The sequence below is a fragment of the Chaetodon auriga genome, chromosome 15 (assembly GCF_051107435.1).
Source record: "Chaetodon auriga isolate fChaAug3 chromosome 15, fChaAug3.hap1, whole genome shotgun sequence".
NCBI lineage: Eukaryota > Metazoa > Chordata > Actinopteri > Chaetodontiformes > Chaetodontidae > Chaetodon > Chaetodon auriga.
In genome coordinates, this window is record NC_135088.1 from 5,103,118 (window position 1) to 5,123,065 (window position 19,948).

At 46.6% G+C, this 19,948-nt stretch overlaps 2 protein-coding genes across 5 annotated transcripts in view; one reads left to right on the top strand and one right to left on the bottom strand.

Annotated features, from left to right (window-relative positions):
- trim37 (tripartite motif containing 37) overlaps positions 1–3,636 on the top strand; it is a 26,527-nt gene extending 22,891 nt beyond the window's left edge. For all 3 annotated transcript variants that reach the window (XM_076750554.1, XM_076750553.1, XM_076750552.1), the window contains exon 25: positions 1,465–3,636. In XM_076750554.1, the coding sequence (XP_076606669.1) occupies positions 1,465–1,511 (47 nt within the window). In that variant the 3' untranslated portion in view covers positions 1,512–3,636. The remainder of the gene's footprint in view (positions 1–1,464) is intronic.
- A 1,927-nt stretch (positions 3,637–5,563) lies between these two features.
- ppm1e (protein phosphatase, Mg2+/Mn2+ dependent, 1E) overlaps positions 5,564–19,948 on the bottom strand; it is a 32,569-nt gene continuing 18,184 nt past the window's right edge. For both annotated transcript variants that reach the window (XM_076749969.1, XM_076749968.1), the window contains 6 exons: positions 16,613–16,734; positions 14,373–14,572; positions 14,058–14,246; positions 13,376–13,519; positions 12,626–12,719; positions 5,564–12,545 (listed from right to left, as the gene is read on the bottom strand). In XM_076749969.1, the coding sequence (XP_076606084.1) occupies positions 11,614–12,545; positions 12,626–12,719; positions 13,376–13,519; positions 14,058–14,246; positions 14,373–14,572; positions 16,613–16,734 (1,681 nt within the window). In that variant the 3' untranslated portion in view covers positions 5,564–11,613. The remainder of the gene's footprint in view (positions 12,546–12,625; positions 12,720–13,375; positions 13,520–14,057; positions 14,247–14,372; positions 14,573–16,612; positions 16,735–19,948) is intronic.

The window sequence follows — 19,948 nt, forward strand, 5'->3', positions numbered from 1 at the left end:
TAGAATAAAGGCGGCGAGCTGGCATCATGCTACTGCTAAAAACAGATTCAGCTCAAACTCTCTGCAGGATTGGCCTTCCATGTCCTCTTCCTCAGGCCACACTCTTCCTCTTCCTCCTCTTCTGAGGTTGTTTGGTGCGTGGCGGCGCCAGCGCTGTGACCGCAGCCTGTTCATTGTTTTGCTGCTTTTTAAAACCACGTGGGCGGATGACAGATGGATGAGAGCTGATTACATTTGTCCGTCTGCTCAGTCTCAGCTGTGTCCAAATGAACGTCCGTGAGTCCTTCCTCTGCAGTCTGAAAGAGAAGGGGTCAGAGGTCACAGAGGCCTCGTTTCTGCTCTGAACAACAACCACGTCTCCAGAAGCCGAGGCAACCAGACTGAAGCTTCTGTGAGGTCAAAGGTCGTTCTGAGTTGTTCAGCAGACGATTTCCTGCAACAGTGATTCAGCATCTTCACACGCACACACGCACACACACGCAGTGATGTTATACCACAGCATCTTTTTTCTTCTGTACTATAACTACGAGCACCAGTTTTAAATATTACTTCCCATGTTTTACTTTTTTAAAGCCGTCGTGCTTCAGAGAGAGGCGACACATTTAAAGTAAGCGCAGCGTCGTGACGATAAAACCTTTTCATACATGACGCTGAGCAGCCAGTGTGCATCAGACCTGTGCTGAACACGTTCAGGCAGGTCAGCTGAGACGTTCAGACAGCTGAGGAAGCTTCTGTACGCCGTCACTTCCTGTCACTCATCCACGTTATTACACTAAACATGACAAAGCTCCACCATTTTAAAGCTTCAAACCAAATGACTCCCTGTAGTTCAGACTGCCCACAGTGTGTCTGTGCACAGCAGTCAGCTGATGAACCGTCTCCAGGAGTCTATCTGACCCTGATGTCTCGTCTCTAATGTTCCGGGTTAAAAAGAAAATCCTCCTTCCCTCCACAAACTGCACGACGCTGCAGGAAGAGCAGAAAACACCAAGTTTAAAGACGCTCAGAGTGTTTCTGTGAAAGTGTCACTTCAGGTGTGTAGGTGGCTCACCTGGTAGATCTGCACGTCCTGAGTCTGAGTCTGATTCCAGTCCAGGTCCTCCTCCCCCTCCCCTCCACTTCCTGTTCATTTCGTCAAAATAAAAGCCCCAAAAATAATCTTAAAAAAGGCTTCCTGTAAAATCAAGCAGCACATGTTCTGTCTGTAAACTGTCCTCAGATCAGCAGCAGCAGCGTTCTGCAGTAACACAGTTTGGAGTTAAACCGTCTGAATGTGCTGCGTGTTTGATTTTAGCTGCTTGAAGTGAAAACTCAGCATCAGCGCGTGTGTGGTGATGAAGGAAGAGCTCTGTTTCTGCTTTTTCTCGACATAAAGAGGTGAAATGATTGAACAGAAAGACGTTTGGGAGCCAGCTGAATGAAGCAACATGACCCCATGAGTCCTTTCTCCTCTTCCTCCTCCAGGAGAGCAGCTCCTGTCTGACGACATGAGCCTACCTGCTGACAGGTGATTCCCTCTGAGCCTCTCAGAACGCCACCACTTCACCCTCGGCTGCCACGCGGTGATGCAATAACCGCCGGAGACAACGCACATGATAGTTACACAGACCTGTAGAGTAGAAGCTGCTTCTTATGTATGAAGTCCAGATGAGGACGAAGAGCCCGCGGCGTCCTGAAGCGTCCTCCCCAATGTCTTCAGGTCGTTTTTTGGTGTTAAGGAAAACATTAAATGTTCATCATATCGGTCACTCTGCCCCTTTAAGACCAGCATTACCCTGTCACATGTCATCATACACACACACAGTCGGCTCAGTAAATAAGTCACATGACCACCACAGCCGCATCTTGCTCCTGAAACGTTTGACCTGGACTGCCGGACCTTTGGACACTTTAGTGAACCGTCTGTTTCCTCCTCAGTGAACAAACTGCACATAATCTGCAGCCTGTCAGTCAGAGCTCAGTGTTAGAAAACGACTTGCTGTCCGTGTTTGATTCAGCCTGTCTGGACTTTAACGACCTCACCTGTGTCCCTGCACCTCACCTGCTGCTGGTTTCCTTCCTCAAATGTTCAGTCTGAATGACGCCGCATCTTGTTGAGGTGAACGCATGGAGCTCAGTTAGCTTCTCTGCTAGCTTATGTAAATGTCCTCTGTCTTAATAACAGCGGCAGTGTCTGTCTTTGTGTGACATTTGAAAATGCTAAACGATCCGTGAATCACATGGACTAAAGCTGTGGGTTGAACCTCTGCCTCCAGAGCAGCGTCCCTGCAGCGTTTCTTTTTGGGACGCCGCCGGCTGCGGCGTGCTGCATGGCTCCCACCCACAGAGAGCTGCCTCACTGGAGAACTTCAACCTACAGCTGGTTAGCTTAGCTTAGCATAAAGAGAGGAAACAGCTAGCACTGCTCAGATCCCACTGTGCTGACAGGCAGGTGGAGATGGAGGTGGAGGCGGGAGTCTCTCCGTCAGACTGAATCAAACAGGGCTGAAAGGTCACAGCAGCTCGTTCCCTTCAGCAATCAAACTAAACACCTGAGCAAATTTTTCCCAGCAGAGCACAGGTGTTACTGCCTCTGTTCAACATGAGGTGTGCGTGTGTGCATGTGTGTGTGTGTGTGTGAGAGAGATTTGTCCACATGGACACACACACACACAGCTGAACGCAGCTAACGATGATGTGTTTTCTGGACAAATCGTTTGGTTCGTAAAAAGACTCAAAATGTCCGTCATAACTCCCAGAACCCCATCTGACATTTTCAAATCCATAATAATTCATTTAATTGTCACAGAACAGTAGAAAAATCTTCACACTTTTGTGTAAAAACTTGTTAGATTATCAGCATTGCTGCAGATTGATTTTCTCTTGATCAATCGATTAATAAGTTTGTGGAGCTGAAAAATGACGACGTCGTCTCTGCAAACACGCTGTTTTTCAAACCTCGGTTAGATTTTGTTTTGTTGTGGACGAGGCAGAAAGTTCTCCCAACAAACGAAACTACCTGCAGAGTTTTCCGTGCTGGAGCTGAGAGGGAAAATGTTTTTGTGGTTTGGGTGAGCGAGCAGTCGGGCTGAAGGTTCTTTTAGTTCATTTAACTCGACAGCAGAGGTTTAAAAATCGATGTCGTTACGTAACGTGTGCTTTGTGCTGCTTCGCTGGCTTTTCTTCACGATAGATTTCTGCTCGCCTCAGCTGACAGGAAGTGACACGATGAGGCCGAGAACATGTCGAACAGACCCTCCTGCACTTTGACTCTTCCTCTTTGTTGAGTCTTATTTTGAAGGATTTCACCTTTAATGAAGAAACACGACTGAACTCTTGTGCAGTCTTTAGCATCTGTAAATCTGTTGTTGTGAGCGTGCTGTGCGTGACGCTGCATGTCTTTATCAGCTGGATTCAAGACCAAGGACGTCAAACTGAAGTCGTCCTCCACAGCGAGGCTGGTTTGACGTGTCCTCTGTCTCTGCTGTCTCTCACGTTCACGCACAGGCTGGAGTTTTAGGAAACAGCCGCCGCACTCTTGCCGTTTATTAACCTTTTCTCCTGTTTGTGCTTTTATTTTGGATGTTCCCAGAATGCACTGTGCATTATTTGGTGTGTACATTTCCTCATTGTGTAATAAATAAAATGTTTTATGAACCTGGACGTGGCCTCGTTCTCATGTCTTTCATTACTTTTTGGATCATCACAGTTCACGTCTGAGTGTAGATTTAAGATCTTTAAAGGTTTATTCCAGGACTTCTTTTTCTTTTGAACATTGATGATATTGATTATAATAAACGAGTTAGAATTGATTAGTGTTGCAGGAAGTCACTCTTTAATCTGTAAATTGTAGTCTGTCAGCCTGTTTTCCACAAACAGACCATTGTTTATTCAGTAACTGTACGAGTTGCTTTGTGGACTGAGTTTGATACAAAATAGAATCAAATGAATTCTGATTTATTAATGTCAGGTAAGAATATTCATTTCTGAAGCCCTCCAGCAGAATATAAAGACATTAAAATTAGCTCCACATTCATCATGTCTGTTATTCTGAAATGGACCATTGTGTCTGATGAGTGCTGGATTTTTGACAGGTTTTCATACACAGTTTTGAATGCATGACTCTTTTATAACTGAGTATTTCTGTAGTATTGTTACTTGAAGTATAAGATGAGAGTACTGCGTCCAGCCTGGAGACACAGAGGCGACTGACTGAGCTGAGAGCAGCAGGTTTTACCTCGAGTGTCTGATTCTGATGACACGTTCACCTTTAATCAGTGTATTAGCTCTGTATTAATCATTATAAAGTACTTTTATTCATTTTCCCCCAGTAACCTCCTAATTACTGCTTACTGACAGTAAGTTGCATTACTGAATTCTTCATAAAGACTAATAGGAACCAATCTGCTGCTAATACACATGCTAATAAGCAACATGTCACTGTGACTGCACCTTCATATCAGGTGTTAAACGTCAGAGCGTGATGAAGCATCAGACATTTTCATCAGTCCAGTCATTCAGTGTTCGACGTCTTTAAAGCTGACGGACTCGTTTCTCTCACACGGGCCCAGTTTGTCCTACAGGAGGCCCAGCCAGGCCTCTGTTTAGCCACGTCCTTCAGCTCCTCTTCAGGGAGATCTAATCCCTCCAGTCTGCTCTGACTCCACCCTCATGCCTCCTTCCAGGCAGACGTGTCCAGAAAGTGTCCTGTGGAGCCGAAGGAGCAGCGTGTCTGCTTCCTGTCTCACCTGGTCTGCTCTTTGCAGTGAGCTGATGTCAAAGACCGTCACTGAGTCTGTGGACGTCTCCAGCATCCAGCCTCAGTAATCAGACCGTTAATAAGACTTGTGGTCTTTCCTTCTGTCCGGATTCCATCAGTTTCCTCAAACAGCCGTCGTGGAGAGAATAAAGGCAGATTGTGAGTGGGGTGAACTGATGAGTCTTTTTATAGAAAGAATGTGGAGGACAGCTCACTTTTGTAAAGCTGTTTATGTAACAGCAGACAGCCCTGTTCCACATGAAAGCCCCGTTCAGCTTCTGACTCTTCACCGTCAAACCGCGTGTTCAGGTTCGTCTTGTTCACTGTCGACCCTCCTGATGAGCAAACGTCCTGCAGGATTCATGGTCAGTGAACTGATCTGTGCTTCACACTTCACTCAGAGGACTCTGTCTCTCTGTGTGACTGTATGAACACTAGAGCCAAGCGTCTGACTGAAGGGACGTCGTGTCAGTGTCCCAGTGAGAAACTAGAGCCAGAAAGCTGAACTATCAAACCGTCTGAGAAGCTTCAAGGGGAATCTCTGTTTGGTGGAACAGGTAACAGGTAACAGCACCTGTGAAACCTGCGACAGGAAGTCTGCTTCCTGTGAAGACGACTTTATGAGCTCGTCATGTTTTTAATGTGCAGTCTTCATTTGAAAAGTACAACATTTCCCTCTGAAATGTAATGGAGTAGAAGTTATAGAGCGGTTGTTATAGCGCATCTTCGTTTGTAGTGAAGTCAGAAGCAGAGACGCGACTTCAAGGACAAAACAAACTGGCAAGGGTGAAAAGTCTTCAGGAAAGAAGAAGCAGCAGCCTCAGACTTGGTCTAATCTTTATATACATGATCATCAGTCACCAGTTACAGTACACATATTTATATACTACAGGAACACAGATAATACAGGTACTCGACATGTTTTTAAACCTAACCTGCATGTTGAAGAAGAGCCAATCGTGGGGTTTGTCTTCAAGCCTGGAGGACAAGAAGGACCGGCTGCTGGCCTTGACCAATCACAGCCCTCGCTGATCTTACCCCCCCCTCGTCTACATTAGCCACCGGCCAACATTTGAAGCGAGCGTCTGGTCCAAGAAGTCCAGGCAGTCTTTTCAAATGAGCGTGAAGTGTCTGCGGACATGTCCTGCCTCCTTTTTAACGAAGAAAGCTTCACATTCATTTTTCCACTGACCTGCAGCTCCTTTAGCTGAGTTCAAAGCTAGCTCAACACGGGCTTCTTACAGGAGGTGCACAGGGTGTGAAGTGAGCCTGACCACAGGCAGCAGATCATGACTCATCATACATCCTCTATGGGAAAAATGAATGAGAACTTGCCTTCAGAGACTCTGTGACCTTTCAAATATGGCTGACAGAACGGCTTTTTAGTTGCATCCTGCAGCAGAAGACAAACCCTCAGAGAGCCTTTTAATGCAACGTCGTTATTGCTTACAGAGAGAAAGAAAAAGCTTTGTTGTGTTCATGGACACAGTGCAGATTCATGGAGGGCCCTACAGTTCGACAGTGACTACGGGAGCAGAGCTGAACTTCTGCTTGCTTTCATCATCAGGGGAGGAACTCAGGTGGAGGTTTTACCACAAGGACTGATGGTCAACGATTTTATTGCTCATACAGTGACAACCTCTGCTGATTTGCACTATGATGAGTAACACTGTCTAGAAGTGATTCACTGGGTTTTGCTGGCTCTGTCACCGCTGTGGTACGACTCTCCAGAGAGCTTCACATCCTCACTGCTGTGAAACTACATGAGTGGTTTCAACAAATCAACAGTGAATCACAGGGGACAGAAAACTCCTGCACAGCTGCTCTGAGGCGAGGCCGCGACAGTCGGTACATGGCAGGTTTCCACAGCAGAAAGATCCCGTTATAATGACGAAGCAGCTCCAGATGAAGCCTTGTTCTAATGAGAGAAGGTTTGTACAGACGGAAATATCTTAACAGCTATTGGATGATTACCATGAGTAGTTCTCCCACACAGGACGAATCCTGTGACTTCTTCTCTGGCGCCACTATCATTAGGTTCACATTTATGGCTCTGAGTAAAATATCTCGACAGTTATTCGAGTTTTGCCATGAAATTGATTGCTTCGCTGATACTTTGGTGAAGTTTTCTTCTAGCACAGTCACCAGCTGAACCTTTTTCTTTGGCTTCTGACCAGATACCTCCAGAAGAAATGACATCCCCATCAGCCTCGACCGTACTTTATGTTAGCATGCTAACCTGCTAAACTAAGATGGTGACCACAAGTGTCACTGAGCACTTGTTTTACCTCGTGCACGCCATGTGAGAAAGCTTCTTTTAGAATAAACCTTCCTACCCTGCTCTGAAAGTGTTTTTATTCTGATCATTAGAGCAGCAGCTTCCTCATCAACGATGAGTGAAGACTCCTTGTTCCAGAAAACTTTGTTATTATAACAAGATCCTGAGGAAATCCTATGTCTCAGTGTGGCAGCTCTGCTGTGTGATCCAGTAAGAGATCTAACCGGGTATCAAAGAGATCTGCAGCGCTGCTTCTAAAGAAGCTCAGACTCAAACACCACAGCAGCTCCGCTCACTCATGTGTTCCTCATCTCTAATCAACACCACGCTAATCATCTAACACCTGCAGAACTGGAATGAAAGCCTACAAACTACGGATATAATCTGATTGGCAAAGGTTTTTTAAGGCTGGTACTGATACAACATTTTAAATCGAAGCTGCAGGTTGGAGAGTTTGAAGCCAATAATTAACATCTTCATGTGTTTTCCCCAGAGAAGAAAGCAGGGTGAAACAGCAGCTAGGCCACGAGAGGACACTCCACCTCTCCCGTGAAAGCTTCAACACCTTCATGACCTGCAGCAGCTCCTGAAGGCAGAGGCTGGCTCTGCAGACCCACACCTCCACCTCAGTGTGGTGGTGGTGGTGGATCTGGGACAGTCCAACATCTGACTGTTTCAACAGCCGGGCCTCGTGAAGCATGAGTTAAAACCACTGATTTACACGACAGAATTATTATATGTACACTCCTCCTGCACTCAATCAACTCAAAGTTAGTACTCATAATATACAGACACTTCTGCCTCCGTGAACATTTGAAATGACTGATTCACTTGTTTTCTGATGCTTCCTCCGCCTGGAGACAGTGACTGTAGTGACGCTTCCACATCAGGATCCGCTGGCTTCGGTTTGAGTCTCGACAGTACATTCCTCATAGATTGATGCCCCCGGAAAGAAGAATCTCCCACAGAAACCCACCACACGTCGACCCACTTCAGGGAGTCTCTGAGGACGTTCTGGGACATGAGGTACATTCTGCTCCACTGACAGTCTGACGCTCTTCATCAGTCAGTCCACGGGGTCTTACAGGAGAGTGAAATGAAACGACAGAGCTCTCACTTAAAGGTGAGTCTCTGTCCAAACAGAGGAGGCGATGGCCCATACCTGTGTGATGGATCACCTGTTTGATGACCAGAAAGTGGAGGCACGACTTACAAAACCTGATCATCACTAACATCCTGACACCTGGAAACTCACTGCACCAACCGAGCAATGTGGAACGACCATGTTAGGGAATAATTAACGTGACTGTTCAGTAAACCCCACCCCCGAACTGCAGCTGTCCAATCATATCTTAGCAACTAGGCACGGCAGGTCTGTCAAACGTCTGATTTCTCAGCTGGAGAGGATGCTAACTTTCTGCCTGGGACTTAACGCGTCTGCCTAAATCTTTGAGCATTATGTCATGTATGTCCAGTATGTGGCACATTTAAGAACCTTTCTCACAGAGATCTTGTTCCAAAATCGGCCGACACACTTTTCAACCAACTTATGACGCTAATGCTAATCGGCTAGCTGAAACATGCCGGTTGTGACTTAAGCTGAAGTCGGTGGTTTGTGGCCCGAAATGAGAATCTGCAAAGAGAAATCGAACAGTGGACAAATTGTTTCCAAACTTTTTGATGCTGACAGCCATAGCAACAGTAACCAGGGGCAGGGCTTAGAGGACAATCAGTTGCCACCACAGTAAATGAAATCTAAAGCAGCCAGAGGCGACCGAAGGAGCTGAATCATGTGAGACGGTTTTAGTCCTCTGAAAGTGAGAATGACAGAGTGAACTCTGGGGGAATGTGGGTCAGAGTTTATCTACGACTTCATCGTGTCATAGCAGTTAGTTTACAGTCATCAGGAAGGCCTGTGGTTACGTACAGCAATCGCACTGTGTGTATTTAAAAGAAGGTTACACATTTAAAACAAATCAGTCTCATAAAGTTATATTTAACCATATAAATTAGTCGGAGGATTATTACTGGATGATTACATAGTTAATTATGATTATGAATTAGCATTAAATAGGAGCTCTATAGAATGGACTATCTACCATATTTGGTGTTTGATATATGAAACCAGTGAGTACAGTTGGAAATATGGCTGTTAGGTGTGAGCCAGGTGTTAGAAGGAGTGCAGTCTGATGAAAGGTGGCGTTACGACTGAGCTCTGAACTTTGCTGTGACTTGCTAACATAAGTGAAGTGCAGCTCTGTCAGCAGAGTTAGACAGCAGAGAGGGGCCCTCCATTGAAGAATCTAGATCAGATCAGAGAAGGATCCAATTATAACGCCGCTGTGGGAGCCGGCCTCAGTGGATTACACTGGCAGCAGGAGCTCCGGTATCTTACAGCTGGTGACGGCTGCCGTGTTTGCTGCGTTGTTGCAGACGGGCGGCTAACAGCACTGAAGGACGATCAGTCTGAAAGGACATTTTGGGAAATATGCTTATTCACATTCCGTATGAAAAGTTTGATTTCACTCTTGTCTGTGCACTAAATATGAGCAACTCCAGCGAGCAGCTGCTTAGCCTAGCTTAGCATAAAGCCTGGAAAGCGCTCTGTCCACAGGTTCCACCTACAGCCACCTGACAGCAGCTCACTACACAACACACTGCATGCCGTTTGCTAAATCCTCTCAATCAGAAATGCACGAACCGTAAACTGGTGGCTGATTTCTGTTCTTTTTTTCATTTGGAAAGAGTCAAACTGTTCTCCTGCTGCAGGTCTTTAGACTAAAAAACGACTTGCTGATTTCAAACGAGAACCTGTAACAGACCAAAGCGAATGAACATACTTCCCAAAATGCTGAAGTACTCCTTTAAGGTGTTGTAATATGACCCAGACTTGTCCTTAATTGTGATATTCACACATGAATAATTAGTGAGTTTGAGTGAAGGGAGTAGCTTTAGTAACACATATGGAAGGCACGAGTTCTGCAGCTTTCAACTATCCTGCTCCAACCTCACATGGTTTGCACTTATCAAGCCTGCTGGAGAATACCTCTGTTCAATGAGTTTGGTGTAAAGACAGTAAACTTTGAATACTCGCAATAACTTTGTTGGCCAATGACAATATAACAAAAGCATATTTTTTAAATACCCCCCAAAAGGAAACATTATCCCATCTGGACTACATGAAGCATTTGTTCAGATAAGTGACTGCTAATCTTTTATAATCCGGTGTTAAGTGCTTTTATCTGGAGACAAATTGTGGCTGGATAATGGCTGGGTCACTGACTCTATGGGAGGGGAAGAACAGCATGTGCCTTCAGTCCCAGAAACCAGGAGCCTCCTCTCTGAACTTTATTCATCTGCCAGCGAAGGACTGCTGAGGCGAGCTGGGCCATTAGAGCTTAATGCAACGCTCGGTCGCTCAACGCTCTTGACAGCAAGACTAAAGAGGACGTGTGTCACCTCCACCTGCGTTTTTTACACCTGGACGACATTTAATGCAGGAGGAATGATGAAGCTGAGTGATCACAGTCATCCTCTTTCACTCTGCTGATGTGCAGTATGTCCTCTCTCAGATGATGATTCTGTACTTTGGTTTATGGCTGTTTTTCAAAGTTTAGTCTGGACCCTTCAGTTCCACAGAAGGAGAATCTTAATGTGACTGATGACAGACGTCCTTTAAAGATCCTCAATCCTTCTTAACTGGAACATGACCTGATTCATGGGAATAATATTTTCAGCTAAAATAATCTTAACAAACATATCTGGGTCATGGTTTATATATTGTCTGATGAAGAAATTTGAGTCTGACCTCACTGATGCTGATGTGGCTGAAAAGCAGTGAATCCCATTAGAGCAGCGCATCAGTGCTCATGTTGTGCCATCACATGTGTGTAACGTTCAGGTGTCCACGTCGTTTTGGCCAAGTATTTTTATATTCTTACTTGTTCTGCAAGCTAAATAAGTGATGAGATGAAACTCTTCTTCCTGGACGTTACAGAGTGCAACATTTTGTCTTACAACAATTTACCTTCTGTCCAAACAATTATTTCTGTCTGAAGATGCTGCCAAGAGTGTGGAGCGACCGGACATCTAAATGAAGCTTTAATGAGTTTTCAGTCTAAATGAAAGTGAACTGTTGTCGTCCAATACAAGCTAAAGCTTCAGCTAGCTAACAACACAAACTGAAAGTACGATATGTGACAGCTCAGAGTCCAGGAGACTCCTGGAACCTTTTCCATGATCCTGGTTCACACAGCCTTCAGGACTCATCTCACACTCCGTCTGAACACATTCAGCTCTGGCTTCATGTTGACTGATCAGTGGTCTCAATGGAGAGGACAGTTTTGCGTTTTACCTACAGCATTAAAGAGCGGGGCTTGTGTTTCGTGGGCCAGCTGACGTGGAAACATGAGGACAGAGAGCACCACTCCTCCAACAGAGATTCAATAATCACGGAATGACTGCAGGAGCCACAACTACCTACTATCAAAGAAAGACGCGTGAAGGCAGAGGTGGGTGGGTGGTTGGGTGGGGGGACGGGCGGGCTGGGGGGCAGGACTGAAGAAATGAAGGAGATGGTTTGGTTTGGGTCACCTCTTCAGATGGTGGTGTTGTGGGGCAGATGAGGCACTGCCACTCCAGGCCTCCGGTCGTAGTACCGCTCCATCTTCGGCAGCAGGTGGCCGGATGGCAGCAGGCCTAGCAGCTCCTTGGATGTGCCTGGCCACCTCCGGCCCCACCGGCGACGACCGGAATCGAGCCTGCGGCTTCGCCTCGCTGCCTGGCCCAACAGCATGGCTGTCTGGGGCCACAGTGGGTCCATGAAGCTAGAGATGCTGGGCTCCTGAAAAGGGATACAGGACCTGCGCCTCCGTGGGCGTTCTCCACGGTAGACGTAGGAGGTTGTGAAGAGCTCGGGGCTAAAGCAGGGCTGCCACGAGCCTGGGGTCAGGGAGATGTGGCCCTCCAGCGACGGCCCCAGCAGGCTGAGGCTAGTTCTGTCCGTGAACGAGTCAGTTCGGTCTTCGTAGCCAAGGTCAGCGGGGGCCGAGCACTGCTGCAGGGGCCAGCCTCCGCGGCCCTTCCCCCCGATGTCCGCAGTGCTGCCTCCTTCATCACCGTCGCGCTCCACCCTGACTGCCTCGTCTTCCTCCTCCTCCTCCTCTTCCTGTCCCTCCTCCTCCACCTCTGCAGCTTCCTCCTCCTCAGCCTCTCCTTCCACCACACCTTCCTCGTCTTCCTCCGTGCTGGTGGGTGGTGGGCAGCGTGGGTCCCGCAAGAAGACCACGATGACAGTGATATTATCGCTGGAGCCCGCATCACGGGCCGAGGCCACCAGCTTGTGGGCTACCATGGTGGTGTCTCCACTGTTCTCTTGGAGGTGGTCGCTGACGACCCGCACCGCCTCCTCTGGACCCACTGTGTCCCAGAAGCCATCGCAGGCCAGAATCAGGTAGTCTTCTGAGCCGTCCAATGGGAAGATACCATGATCTGCATCGCCACAGATGTAGGGCTTGTGCTCCGAGTCACCTGTCAACACAGGTAACAGGTTAGAGCCGGCTCAGACCGGCGACACGCTGCATGCACCAAGTGACTGAGCTGACGGTTACCTATTGCTCTGGAGACAGACAGACTGCCGTTTACCCTCCATGTGCCAAACCAGATCACACAGCCTCCCAGAGCCTCGATCCTCTGCTTCTCATCCTGCAGACATCAAGCACAGTTGGCTTTAGTGGTCATCATAACGGTGATCACTGTCTCATGATGCATAGCAATATCCTCCTGTGGTTCCCTGCAGCAAAGCACTCTCGCTGTTACCACACCTTAACACAGGTGCTGTTATTAGGCAGAGAGGACTAAAAAAGCTACATAAGACGCTACAGCCAGCAGCCAGTTAGCTTAGCTTCATATTAAACCTGGAAACAGGAGGAAATGGCTCTCCTGCCACCTACCAGCATCTCCGAAGATCACTAATATCTCATTCATTTAATCTGTGTGTAAATAAAGACAATTTGCCATTTTATGATGGGTTATTAGTCAGACTATGTCTTGGCTGGGACCAGTAACTTCCTCGTTGATCTACTGGTTGCCTGGCAACTGCTCAGAGCCACAGACAGTAACCATCCATAAAACAGCAAATTGTGTTTTTTAAGCAAAGAGTTTTGTACACATTAAACACACAAAACATAATAATTAAAGAGCTTTAGAGATGCTGGAAGGCAGATTTGTTACGTTTGGATGGAGCCATGCTAGCTGTTAGCTTAGCTCTTCATGCTAAGTTAACCAGAAAGTGAAGAAAATTCCCAAAACAGCCAAAGTGAACAGTGGAAGTGATGGATGTGTGTGTGCAGGTGTGTTACCTCTCTGTCTGGTTTGTGTGGTTTCATCAGCTCCACCACCTGTCCTCTCCGGACCAGGATGACCTGGGAGTCTCCCAGCCAGGCCACATACAACGTCTGACCCCGCAGGAACGTCACCACACCTGTGGTGCCACAGCGCAGGTGCTGCCAAACACACACACACGTTCCAGTGTTCAGCTCAGAGCGGCACTGTACTTCATACAGGTACTGTGTGCTTGTTGTACTGCATCAGGGTCATCAGAGTACTACAGGCAGTTTGTCACAGCAGTCACACAGTTTGTGTTCAGCAGGAAAAGAAATGTATGATTAAAAACTGGAGGGAGACTCGACTGTAACGTCTCTGCTTCACAATGAGCAGCAAAATATGAGCTGAAGGCTGCAAACGTGTGAATATGCTAAGAAAAACAACACGGACGAGCTGCTGAAAAGCAGACGTGAGAGCAGTGAAAATTACTGCAGTACAATTAGTGTTTGTAGTAGCAGCAGTAGCAGTAGTATTAGTAGTAGCTGTGAAAGTGGTGGCAGCTCTAGTAGCATTAGTTGTGGTAGTATTGCTGTGTACTGTGTGGTACTGTAGTAGTATCAGTGGTGGCAGTGGCAGTAGTGATAGTACATATAACTGAACAGATCTGAGGTGACACAGCGGCTGGGGCCCCTCGGGGCCCTCAGGTTCTTGGCTTACCTCTCGTGAGGCCTTCTTGACGAAGCCTTCGTCTGTGACCTTGAAGGCCCTGCAGAGCGCCTCGCTGGGGTCCTGGCTGAAGGACTCCTGGTGAACTAAGTTGACATGGAGGTGGTTGGCGGCATAAATGGCGGCGTCGACGCCACCATGACCGTCAAACACGGCAAAGTAAGCCTGCTCCTCCTGATCCTGAGGGAAGATACCACAGTGTCACATGACCCGTTAACAGCGAATAGAGTAAATGTGATCATTCTGCGACAGCGTCCACGGTCACAGAGCTACACTTGAGAAAATCAAGTGTGCGACCATCCTCACCTGAACGTTGAAGAGCGTGTTGAAGTCGGGAATGATGACGTGCTTGTCCTCCATCTTGCGCCTCATGTTCTTGATGGCGTGGATGGAGGTCTCGTAGTACGGCTGTGGGCGGCGGCGGAAGGGCAGCTCCTTCAGCCACAGGCAGCACATCTCAAAGAGTCTGTTAAAGACCAGCCGGGCGAGCTTCACGGACTCCATCTCTAACACACACACACACACACACACACACACACACACACACACAAATGTCTCTACGTGGATCGGAAACAGCAAATCCTCAAATCTGAGGAGGGAATATTTCCTGAATAATGATGTTTATTATTGTTTATTTACTGCTTAAATACTTCCTAATAACCAGCGCTGTAGTATTTTCAGTCATAGCTTCCATCCACTGAAAGACAATCTTTGTTTTTCAATGTTGAAAACATCAAATTATGATTAAGTTTCATGTTTTCTATCATCATGGCAGCAGAGAAACACATCAAACTGCTTCATTAATCACAAAATAACCTGTAATCACGTCTAGTTTCCTTGAAAGATCTACTTGATGATAAATCTGCACGTCGGCTGTGAAGAGCACTTTGCTTTCCTGCTTTATCTTTGACTCGTTCTAACGTCTCTGAAGGAGGATTTCATCGCTTTCACTCGACAAACATGCAGGAGGGGGACGTTTTCAGCCCTGAGTCCTGCCTGCAGGTCCTCTGCTCAGGCTGCCTGAGAGGCGAAACTCATGGCAAGAAGGTCCAACAGCCACTTGCTGCTGCTGGAAAGCTGAATTTCTGTGAGTCTGTGGTCATAATTTTCTAATTATAGCAGCTTCTACCTTCTCTCATCTGGGTTTAGCAGCTGGGCAATCACATGACGTGTTTACAGAGATTTTCGGGGGTAAATTAGGCCAAAAGTCTTCTGCTGTGTCAGAAAATGAATTTGGAGGAGTCCCCGTCCCCAGTGGAAACTGTCCTCCAGGGATCTGCTGTAACTCTGCAGAGAGGCAGATGCCATGGAGAGACCTCTCTGCCGTTGGTGGAGCAGAGGTTCGCACAGCGGTGGCATCGCAGCTTCAGCTCTGCGAGAACCAAAATATGGCTGTGTGTGAGCATGAGCACGACCCACTAATGTTAGCTGCAGGTAAAACAGTCCATCCTGTCTCTGCCGTCGTCCTCTCTCACTGTGAGACAGAGAGACAGCAGCCTCCACTCTGTCCCATTTCCTGCCTTCACCCTCTGAAGTCGAACACTGAGCCCAGGACCAAACTTCACTCTGTGGACCCCCCCAGGCATCAAGGACTACCCATAACACCTTGCAAACAGCAGAAGAAAACCAGCACAGTGCAGCACAGTGCAGCGAAGCGGCATCAGACAGGATGTGATCGGCCGTTACGCAACATGAGGAGCTCAGAGTGAAGTGCAGAGCCGCTTGAGCTTCATCACCACCTGTTTCTGGTTTTCACCACCATGATTAAAGCGAGATAACCCAGACTGGCTGCTGAATAACGAATGAAGGAGAAGAGCTGTGCAACAAGGCTTCATTCTGACACAACAGAGACGAATCCATGCTGCGTCTGACCTTCTCCTGAAGGATGAAGGTCAGAATATTCTTCTCTTCCAAACCAACAACGTGTTGGCCCGTCTGTCTTCTCTTCGACTCTCAGCCTAGAACCGCTGGTTCCTACCAAAGACGCCGATCTTTGACAACACGTTTGCATTTGTTGGGGATTGTTTTCAGTGGTGGATGAATACACATTTGGTGCTCTTGTGTGACGCCGTGTGTGAAAATGACCGTTCATAATAATGCTTAATAATACTATAATCAGTAGACCATAAGCTCAGTCAATGTTGTGTTACCTCATTCAGCAACTTAACGGACATTTAGTTAAATGAAAATCTTTTGTTACTGTAACAGACGTTGCCTGATTGAGATTATTTATATTAATTACTTTGATTGTACATTTGCTTGCTGTTTCTTCTCGCCTTCAGTCTACAGCCATTAAAGTAACTGATGAGCATTTTAAAGAAAATCACTGGTCCATGGTGGAGGTGGTGCGTCCTGCCTGAGCTGTGATGGAGTCTCCTTTCTGCCCTCTAGTGGTCAAACACCACTTCCTGCAGTGTTGCGGGGGAGAACTGGGACAAAGCCCTGGTGGTTAAATGCCTGTGTATGTGTGTGGGATGAAGTGAGAGAGAGACCTAATTTGTCTCAGAGAGAGAGGGAGCGGTCTCGTGGGCTCCCCGGGGACTCACGTGGTAACGGGTCAGCTCCATCTTCTGCCGTCTTGTTGAGGTGGTGGATGGAGAGGTCGGTCTGCAGGAGGCTGTCTGCTGTGGCTCTGGCCAGCGCCGCAGCCAGCGAGCACGGACAGTTACTGTGGCGAGGAGAGACAAACGGCCATGAAACACAAGTCACAGCACAGTAATTCTCTGTGGACATCAGCTGTGTCTTTATCATTTGAGCCAGTTCACATTCACATGATGGACAGTGAAGTATAGGTTTAATACAGTCTGTGCACACAGCCGCTCTGCAACATGTTGGACGAGCAAACAGCTGCTGCTTTTATTCTTAGAGCCTGAACACATGTAGTTTTTCCTCAACACAGAACACAGCGAGACAAATATTATCAGCTGATTCTGGATCAGCACAGATATTATATCAACTGTGGAAACACAATGAAAATGCCAACATGCTGACGTTTAGAAGACTCAACCTTCATGTTCCCGCAGTGTTTTAGCACGCTAACATTAGCTAATCAGCAGTAAGTACAGCTGATCAGCAAAACTGATCAATAAACCAAATAAATATCCAAATAAATGAATAACCAAAGACAACTGGAAGAAGATGAGCAGAAGATGGCGCTAGAAGAAAAGTTGAGGGATCATCAAAGTTATTACAGTTCTTCCTGAGGAGAACATGGACGTTTGTGTCACATGTCATGGTAATCCATCGAGTAGACATTTCAGTTGAGCAGCATGAATGTCGACCTCATGGTGGCGCTAGAGAAAGCTAAAACGAAACATCAGCACACATTAAACTTTGATGGAAAGATGGTGGGAAGTCAAGAAGATGTTACATCATCTGCAAAACTGTCAGGGAGCTGAAAAAAAAAAGCTAATTTAAAGACAAGCAACGGTCCAGGTTAATATGTATGATAATGTTTTTCCTGAATGAAAACCCGCTGAACCTCTGATCTGATATGAAGACCACATTTTAAATGTCTGAGTCCACTCTGGACCTCCTGTGGACCCACAGACCTCCTGTCAGCTGGAGCGAACGGCTCTGAAGGAGGTTAAACTGATGAAGCAGCTCTGAGGGCAGCGGTGCATCAAAACATCTGTCGAGCCGCGCTGGAGGAGGAGGAGGAGGAGGAGGAGGATGAAGAGGGGTCGTTTGAAGGACTGAAGGCTTCCTGAACATGAGTCACCCAGAAAACTAGGTCACCTCCAGATGCAGGTAACTATGGTAACCCACCTCCCTCACACTCAAGTGAAGTTGAAAACAAATCTGAAGCGACGTTTCGGAGCCGTGAAGAAGAACGTGAACATGATCTGATGTCACGTGAACAGGATCTGATGTCATCACCTGCAGCCAATCACAGCTCAGACCCTTTGTTATTGATACGAGAACAAAAGCATCAGGTGTGAGTTTTGATTGGTCACATGAGACAATCCAAAAAAAAAAAACCCAGCATGAAGCTTCAGATCAGGACAGAAGACCTTTATGTCTTAATTAATGGGAGCGTCTTGATTGGTTAATTTGGCCAACAGGTGGGAGTCTGAAAGAAGTAGTCTGTACTAAAAGAAGAAAAAAAAAGAGGCTCTGAATCAGCTTCCTCATTCAGGCCTGGACACGAGTCCAAAACGTCTGTCTGTGGAGGACAGATGGACGGTTTGACCTCAGCCTTCATCAGCAATCAGCTTCCTCACATTCAGACATTAGATTGACCAGATTCAGCAGATATCTCAACACGTTTATCCTCAGAGTCCATCCAAAGATTCCAGTTCTGGACACTTTCTGGACTTTTTTATTCCTGTGATATGAACTCATGCTGGTTCATGTTAATTCAAAGCATGTCAGTGTGTAGCTGAATCCTCAGAGTCACTCCTTAACATGCTGGTTGGTACGATGTGCACACTTGGAACAGTCTGCATCTAATTTCCTCAGATAAATGAAGTGTGGTCGGCTGAGTGAACACAGGGACGTATTCTGCAATTAAACACTGAATGAAGTGTGAACAGGCCTCTGTGGCTCTCATGTAAAATGGCTTTAGTTTAATCAATGAAAGTCTCAGCGAGCGGCAGCCAGTTTCAGAATCTTTAATGAATTCAGCTCTACGCTCGCTAACCGACGCGGCTACGAGAGGTCGTCTTCTTGGATGATTCAAATTCTGGTGAAGACGTGGACGGACGTGTAGGCTTTCACAGATATGACTGTGTGCGAGCGTCAGTGTTTCAGCAGAGCGCGGTCACATCACAGCAGATCTCTGAGCGGAGACTCACGGCGCCTCTCTGACAGGTCATACATGTGCCTGTCACACCTGGCACACCTGTCAGACCACAAACATGCAGAACTGTGAAACTCTCTTCTCTGTTGTGGGCAGAGAAACGAAACATTCACCTAGTCTTTCTGCATTGATGCCGTCTGTGTTGTCCCAGAGAGAAGCCCAGAATAGAAAGAGGAAGTCAAACAAGAACTCAGAGTTTATAAAATAAAACAACAGCTGAACTTCCTGTTCAAACAGAACGTTCCTCTTTTTAGAAAAGTGTACAAATTCTGCACGGAAACATATTTGCTGCCCTAAAAATAGATTATCATATAGCCCTTAAAGTCCATTAGACTGATTTTTTTATTAAGTTAATTACTTGCATCAATGACCTTCAAATATCTCAAAATACTTAAATACTGGTTTCTCAACAGATCATTTCTATTTCACTCTTTCTGATCTTTCATCTATTAGACAACCATGCTCTGTAACATCCTCCTAACATTATACTATTACTACAGCCATCCCAAAATCATCACTTATCTGTATGATCATCATCAATTCACATATTATAAATACAGCGAGTATCACCCGACAGAAATCAGCAGGTTAGCAGCACTTCAGGAATTGCGGGCGAAGTGTGTTTTAATGTGTACCCTTCAAAATAAAGGTCAGGTCAACAGCGACCTGTTGTTGTCTTTTCATATCAGTCCTGAGCCTCTCTGTCTTTTCCTCCACTCTCAATATGACGCAGTGTTGTTGGAAAAAGTTGAAAAGAAAAGTTGAAACTCTACAGGGAATATTCCTCTCTCCATGGAAACCACAGAAACTCCAAATAACCGGATGATCATGTGACAGATAAAGTTAAACGTGTTAAAAAGGCAATTACTCATCTCCATCCTGACGCTGTGTCTGAATATACCCGACAGCCTGCGACGTGTTTTCTCCACATCATGGTAGAAAAGCTTCCAGCTGCTTTGAGTCAGGACTAAACTCTGAACTCTGTCCAGGCGGGACTGGGAGGGACATGTCCATGCTTAGAGACTGGAAAGATTCTTTGACCTAACGGGTGAAGACCATCAGTGAGGGAACACCTGCTGCT